Consider the following 8444-nt stretch of genomic DNA (forward strand, 5'->3'; position numbering starts at 1 on the left):
CTAGGAGAGCACGTATATGAAGTGGAGTGAACGAGTGGGTTAACCATAAAGCACGTAACTTAGCATAAGTTTGTCCTACCACAACGTTAATATGACTTCCCCAGCTAAGAGATGAGTTAAAAATGACCCCCAAATTCTTAGCACTAGACACAATTTCAATTATATTTTGGTCCAGTAAAATGTCAACACTTTCAAAGGTGATCTTTTTATTTTTGTGGCAGATAATGCATTTGGATTTATTTGGATTCAATAAAAGGCCATTTGCTTGGCCCACTTGGAAACATTTTCGAGGTCATCATTTAGTTTCCGCGTACACTGCACAATATCGTTCAAAGGGCAACTAATGTAGACCTGTACATCATCCGCATACATGTGTGCCTTGCTATGTACTAATTGGAGGGGGAGGTCATTGACATAGAGTGTGAAAAGGAGAGGTCCTAAAATAGATCCTTGTGGTACTCCTTTATCAACCATCAAGGCTCTAGAAGCTTTCGTTCCCGAGTACACGGATTGAGATCTATTGGAGAGATAGGATTGTATAAGATGTGTCGAAGAATTTGAAAAATTGTGGAATCTACGTAGTTTGAAGCAAATGTTGTTGTGATCAACTGTGTCAAATGCTTTAGAGTGATCGAGGAGAACTAGAAAGCAGAGATCATTATCATCTATCGCACATCTTATTGTTTCTGAGATTTCTATTAGTGCACTGGTACAACTGTGATCGGCCCGGAAACCCGATTGGATTTCTATTATCAACGAATTCCGATGGATGTGGTCAGATATTTGCTTGTGCAGTATCTTCTCAAATATTTTGGACAAATAACATAGAATCGCTATTGGTCGGTATTCCAAGTTAGACTTCAAATCTTCGCATGTTTCCATTGCACAGGATAAGTGCTGGTTGTGAGAATAGTATTGAAAAAATGTGTAATAAATGGCAGAAGACTTGGGAGTAGTATCCGTAAGAACTTGGGGTCAAGACCATCAGGGCCAATGGCATTAGATGTGACGGCAGCGAAGCTCTGTAAGACTTCATCTACAGTGACGTTTCTAAACTCAAAATATCCATCAGTAAAGACTTCAAGATTATCATAAAAAGAAGAATTTGCTCGAAGAGACGGAATATTAATGAATGTTTTGTTTAATTCATCCATATCACCTTGAAAGGTGGACCGAGTCTTCGATTTCCCAAGACCAATGTCATTAATTGTTCTCCAAGTACTTTGTGAGTCTATTGCAGAACTAAAACGAATGGCGTAGTACTCAATGTTTGCTGTGTTAATCGCTCTATTCAGTAACTTACGGGAGGAACGAAATATATCGTAGAGTTCTGTTGTTTTAAAGCGCTTCCACCGGAAATACGCTGCATCTCTATTTTTTATTAGGACTTTAATATTTGAGTTAAACCAGGGCTTCGATTTAGGGTTGCTGTTTTTATATTTCATCGGAACAGTGGAGTCATACAAATTAAGAATGTTTTGTTGAAGAAATTGTAATTGTAGATCAGCTGTAGGTATTCTGTATACTTCACACCAATTTATCTGACTTAATCTGTCATTCAGATCACTGTAGCTAATACTCCTGTAATCTCGGAAAGCAGATGTCTGGTTAAAATGTGGTGAATGGAATTCATAGGTAAGGAATATTAGGTCGTGCTTAGAAAAACATGACGCTGCAATTTGATCGTACAGAAGGATTTTAGATGGATTGTTAACAAAAACAGATCTAATAGTGTGTTAGAAGTAGATGTGAAATGAGTGGGGTTCGTCTTATTGACAGTCCTCTGATATGACCACTTCATTAAATCCCATAGTGACATCTTGTAGCAAATTCTGGACAAATTCAAGATCAATATTATTATTAGGTCTGTAAATACGCCCTATTAACATTTTCGTATTGTTAGACTTGAGTTGAATAAAAACATTTTCAATTACGTCACCTATTTTGGATTTTGACACAAATTTGGCATTTAAGGTTTTTTTGCAAATATGGCAACTCCACCTCCACGACGTTCCCTATCCGACCCATAAACGGAGTAGCCTTTTAAATTAATAAGAGCATCAGGGATAGTAGAAAAGAGCCATGTTTCCGATACACAAATAATGTCAATATTAAATGTTTCAAAAATGTATCTAAACTCATCTGTTTTATTTATTAGGCTCTGGGAATTAAAATGGCATATGTTTAAGCCACTAAGGTTGGATAAAATATTAACCATAGTCTTGGTACCATTCTGGGAATCTCTGACTGTACTAGCCATAAACGTCATGACAGATGTTACAAGGGTTAGAGGAAAATGCATCAGCAGCGTTCATAAGGGAGTTGGGTGATAATATCTTCAATTTGATTGATAAAAATTTAAGTTCGTAATTGTATGTATAATCAACGTTATTTAAGGGATGTAAGATATAAAAATTAGTACTGAATAGTGTAAACATGTGTAAATAGTGATGATGGACCAAGGGATAATGTAGTTATTGGGTGAGTTGAGCAACACTCGATCCGTTTTCCAATGTTTCGAAATCATCAAGAATTGTACTGTGAGATACGCATATCGGTTCATTACAGTTGAGGCGCTTGATGTGAACGAGGCCACGAAAGGTTTATGCTGCCTTTATTAACCCTTTCTTCTTCAGGTGTAAAGCATCCGGTAGTAGTGCATAATTTGCATTTGAAATGTTTTCGTGTATGTAAAATTGTGCAGTGGAATTAAAGCCAATAGAATTGAGTAACAATTTGTAGTTGTTGGCCTTACGATAGTGTGAAAGCGATTTAAGAAAGTAGTTTTTATCATAAGGAGACATGAATTTGATAATAATTACTGCGTCAGGCGAATTAACTTTTTTCGTGTTATTCCGATTATGCAGACGGTGGATCGATTTAATATTTGGCACCTTTATATTTAGGCATGTGTAAATGTTGGTAAATACATCGGTTAAGTTTTCGTTGCTATGAAACGGGATACCATTTGCTAAACTTATGAGTGTATCAGAGTTCGGTTTGAATGGCGATTTCATTGCCTTTGAATGCATTCACAAACGAAAACACTGCATAGCATTGCTTGCCTTCTCTCAATCACACCTAACACACCTAAAAGGCAGCGAATGGTGTGAATGGTCAACATTTTTGATTGGAAAGAAACGTGGGAGACTTTATTATCGATTATTTTATTACATGTTTTTCTTGTATTTCATAATATGGGGAATAATATGTAATTCAAGATTATTTAAGAAATATTATTAATACATATAATAACAACTTTAAACCATTTACTCAAAGAGTGACATAACTAAAAAAATGCGTTTTCTGAGTTAGCAATTTCTATTTTTACTAAGACTTTTACTTTATCTTGTGTCAAATTTTCATGCCTATATCTCTAAAACTCAACGAAATACAGCTCATTTACTACGAGTTTTTTTAGCTGATGGCCATTGTAGCCAATGCTATTTCCTTTCTTATTAACATTGTATTTACTACAGTGTTATTATAATAAATAAATAAATAATAAATACTACGAGTTTAGCGTAATTCAACAACATAGTTTTTTGAGTTTATGAAGCACTAATAGACTTCAAATCATGCTCGATCTTGCACTGATATTTAGCTCTGATACGTAGTTATTTATATATTGATAAGTGGTTATTTTATTTTTTGTGTAATAATCTTTTTAAGTTGGGAAGCCAAATTTCAATCGCTAACTTAAAACGCGTTTTTCTCGAAACTCCATTTTTTGAGATGTGTCACTCTTTGAGTAAATGAGCGATATAAATAGAAAGTATTTACTTAACATTTTACAAAAAATAAAAATAACCAGGATAGACCTTCTTTAGATATAGTATAAGACAAAAATTTACGATTTAATGGCCAGTTTATCTAAGACATTGTTGCTCGCGCATTTACGCTACCGTGAACGCAAGATTATTTTAAGTGTTGTTAATACAGCTACACATCGAAGTTTGTTGTAATCTTTGAATTAGTTTATCTAAGAAAATGTTTAGAATTACAATTATTTAAAAAAATTAAAATATCTAACGAAAACTCATGAAAGACGAAAATATAGATTTCTCTTAAATACAGTTGTGAGCAAGGAGATTTAAATTTTTTTCCTTTTGATGAAATGATTCAAATATTTTTCAAAAAACAGAAATTTGGTAGTATTTCGAACAAATTTAAATTCGAATCGCCTCAGTGAAACAGGCCACTAGAAATATGCTTGTATTCAAAACCAAAAACTGATGGATAAAAACTATTGTCAGATTTAACAAGTGAAAATGGCGTCAAGTTTGGCCGGACCGAACTTTGTATATCCTCCACCATAAATTATGTTGAAAACAGATTTCCGCCGAAAATATTGTTATTTGAGAGATCCATCCCATCATGAAGAAGAATATAGTTATTGAGTCTAAGAGAAAAATTATTTTCAAGTTTTTAGTGCATTTATTAATAACTTAATTATTTTAATTATTTTTTTTATTTATAATTGTTTAGTAAATAGTGTTTACTATTCCGAACAAACTCCTCCGAACTTCCGAACTTCCGAACAACCTCCCCCGAACTTCAGAACAACCTCCACCCAATTTCCGAACAACCTACACCTCCGAACAACATCTTCCGAATTTCCTAACATCCTCTTCCGAACTTCCCCCTATAATCATGCCCCTTCCACCTTCAACGGAACCCCATAACCAAATTACAGTCAATTTAGACTGAAAATGTAGATAACAACTTTAAAATACATGAAATCTGGTGGTACTGTTATATAGGGGCTATACACAAATGTGGACCCATATACACCGATTTTTTATGAAAATGTTTTCTTACCTAAAAACACACAAATTTCAACCAATTTGGGGGCAATTAGGGCTAATACCTTAAAATTTCCTTAAAGCGTCGACGCGTCACTTTGTAAGGGGACTATACCAAAACATTGACCTTTATAGCCCTGTTAGAATACAAAAGACATACCTACAATAGATTTTAATAAAAATTGTATCCATCTAGAGTGATTTCCACAGACGGGCGGACGTAGAATTGTACGCTGATCTAAAATATATAACCTTTGTGGGATCCAAAATGATTATTTAGAGGAGTTACAAACGGATATAGGACATAGTATAGATGAGGGTATAAAATAACTCGCCAATATGTGTTAGATTAAAGACATTAAAGACAACTTGTGATGACCAGTCTATTAATTATTTACGCACACTGCATTGTAATGCACTAAAAAGGCAACGAAAGCATAGCAAATACAGTGAATGCTTTGTTATGTTTACTGCAATTTTGTTGCTTGACATGTAACGGCACTAGAAAAATAGTGTTGAAAGAAGGCAATCATCAAAAATAATGAATGCACGTTAAGCAATAACATCAGTTGATATTTGCGAATCAATGCATGTCAATAGCAACGAACGAATGAATGCATACAAAACACGAATCATCTCAATCTGATCTCTGGAGTGTATCGGCTTGCAAATTGCGATGGTTGCGCCTCCGATCAAGAATAACGATATATTTACAAATTTCCTTAAATGGTGAGGTTCAACGGTCCATCAGTGGGATAATTAGACTTAAATTTTTAAACTTTTAGAATTAGATTGCTTTATTGTAAAGACATGGGACGTGGACGATAATAAATCCTAAGCAGCATCAATGGGCACAAAATTAGACAAAGTCCATAAGAGAGAAGAAAGGTTACAAAATCTGTTGATAAATTTAAATTCCTCCTCGGTTTGACAATGGACCGAAGAAGTGATGTAGAAAATATCTATTTTTGAATAGTCAAGCATAAAGTCCATAAAAAATTGAAAATAAAACTAATTACGACGGGCCAGCAACGCGGACCGGGGTCTGCTAGTAATGTAATAAATAGGTACATCCATATTTCAAATATATGCATGTATGTATATGAAAATTGTGTTAATGTTATCACCAATACTAAATGCGATTTCTTCTTTGCCCAATAAAATATTTCCATTCAGCTTTTTGATTCAATAATAAAATTTCCAATTATAAAATGTATAGGACATTTAATTTACTAAAAAACACCATTACTTTAGTAAAACACAAAACACTGATTTATTCACTCACTTTACGGTGTAGAGATAGGTAAGTCGACTTAATCGATTTCGACTTTTTGCACTTAAATATCTAAAAGTCTTAGTCGACTTTTGGCTTTGAATGGAGGGAAAAATCTAATAATCGATTATCTTGTGATCGATTTTTGATTTTGTCCATCGATTTTAGTTGACTTTGGCGGTTTTACAGTTTTCTAATAGGTACAAAATCATAGCTGTGTTCCTTTACTTACCTGAGGTTACCATTTTTACCATTTGCTACCATTTTTACCATTTGTTACCATTTTTAACCTGCAAAGCGTTCCTTAACCCCAAAAGTGGTAAAACAGGCAGCAATTTTTAAGAGATTGAGAGAGGAGAGAGAGCACATATGCCTTTTTCTTCTACCACAGGCTACCAGCAAAATTTTTGCAGGTAAAAAATGGTAGAACTGATTTTTCGACTTTTGTTTGACGATTATTTCACAATGAAGAAAAATGGACAAAAAACAGAAGAAAAAGTCTAACGCTGACAAAACTAAATTAAAAACTGTGAAATAAAAGACGAAAATTGATTTTTCATGTTTCTTTTTTGACATTGCTACCAGATCTACCATTTTTCCGTTCCTTTACAATTCTGGTAAAAATGCAGATTCAAAAGAAAACTCGTATTGTTGGTAGTAATATTGCCATAGACACTATATGCCTAAAATGCAAGGATTCCAGGAATCTTAACTCGAATATTTCCAAAAATTTACAAATAGGGGAAACTTCCCCCACGCATTTAGGGTACTTCCCGACGTATACTTTTAAAACGCCCATACACGTGTCTTCAATTTTTCGGACCTCTTTTATAATCTGTGCTGGGTTTCTTGTTGTTAAAAAAGGTGAATTTTGTTGTACAGCGTAATAGAACTTTGGTAGTAATTCGATCGAATTTAGTTTTAAATCGTCTTAGAGCAACAGGATATTTATTATTCGTTGTAATATTTATTACAATAATTTTTTTTATAGAAGACATAATGACCTCATCATTTATACATATTAATAAACATTACATTTTAACGTATAATTTTAATTTTGTTACTCTGTATTCAATCAATAACTTTTTTGGTATTTCCATCCATGCCATAGCGGCAACGCAATTGATGCAACCTATCTCTGCTTAATCCTTGGACGAGCAAATGTCCTTCCGTATGAGCAATCAAATTCTTTATAAATTTCAACAGTTGCGTACTTTGTAGCAGTTTTTGTGACATGTATTTGTGGCGATATTCTGACTTGGCCTTTTTGATTGTATTGTTGGTGTATGGTGAATGACAACATGCCTCCGTACGTTGTTGTTGTTGTTCCGAGGATAGTAATGTGCCACATTTCCTTCTTAACACACGGCTGGTTGTTCGTCTTTCAAATGAAATGGGATTTTCGGCAAACATTTGTTCAACATATTGCTCTTCTTTGCGTGTACATCTATCCTGAATGCGTTTCATTTCGAATTCCACGATTTCATCAATATGCTGAGGATTCGTTGCTGTCAATATTGCCACTGAGTTTAAACTACCGAAGGTCAGTTTTTGCGTAAGTGATGTATAAATTTGTTCTAGGAAGCGATTTGTGGTTGTGATTTCGTTGATACGTTCCATATTAGGAAATGCTGGTGCTGTGCGAGGTTATCTTGTTGACTGTTCAATGTGAAATGGTTGTCTTCCTCTACATTGACATGGCTATTTATAGTAAAATCGCAAGAACCAGAAAATTGGTTGGGATATTTTCAAGCTAAAAGTTAAATTATTATTACTTAACCCACCTCTGCTGGTAGATTCAAGGAATGTATAAAGATAATCATGTCATTTGATATTAAATGATCCGTTAGTGTTATAATTTTGAAATTTGGACCAAAGACATAGAATTGTAACGACTGGAAAAGGTGCATAATGCAAATATGTTTATGAAACAAAGTATATAAACATTTTATCAATAACAGGGGTATGTTAATGTTAAAAACTCCTTTAAAGTGCATTTCGGCTTATACGAATTGTAGGAAAGCAAAAAGTTGGACTTAGGATTGTATTCCATAGTAGTTTCCAGTTCACTGAATATGAACTAAGCGGTTAAAAACGCCTGAAATTGTTAACTACTTAACAGAATGTTGTTATGATATCGTAACAACAGAGATTAACTCCATCTATTGACAAATGTTAACAAGTGACTTTTCCCATCTTAGTATATTTACATCTTTGTTTGGACTGGGGTAATGGTAGCGGTTTTCGCAAATTCGTTTCTTGGTAGCTACGAAACGTAACACAGTGGTTACACTTGTATGAAAAGGTGCGACAAAATCATTTCTAATCGTCGGATCGATTTGATTTTTTCAGTAAATGCTTAAAGT

The 8444-nt window shown here is 34.0% G+C and overlaps 1 protein-coding gene across 1 annotated transcript; it reads right to left on the minus strand.

Annotated features, from left to right (window-relative positions):
- Window positions 1–7149: 7149 nt before the first annotated feature.
- Window positions 7150–7698, minus strand: LOC141398355 (protein sisterless A-like). The gene has a single exon (XM_073975642.1). It carries the CDS (start codon window positions 7696–7698, stop codon window positions 7150–7152), a length of 549 nt encoding a protein of 182 aa, XP_073831743.1.
- Between the last annotated feature and the right edge of the window lie 746 nt (window positions 7699–8444).

The sequence above is a fragment of the Musca autumnalis genome, unplaced genomic scaffold (assembly GCF_047663935.1).
Source record: "Musca autumnalis isolate F117 unplaced genomic scaffold, ASM4766393v1 scaffold_3, whole genome shotgun sequence".
Taxonomy (NCBI): Eukaryota; Metazoa; Arthropoda; class Insecta; order Diptera; family Muscidae; genus Musca; species Musca autumnalis.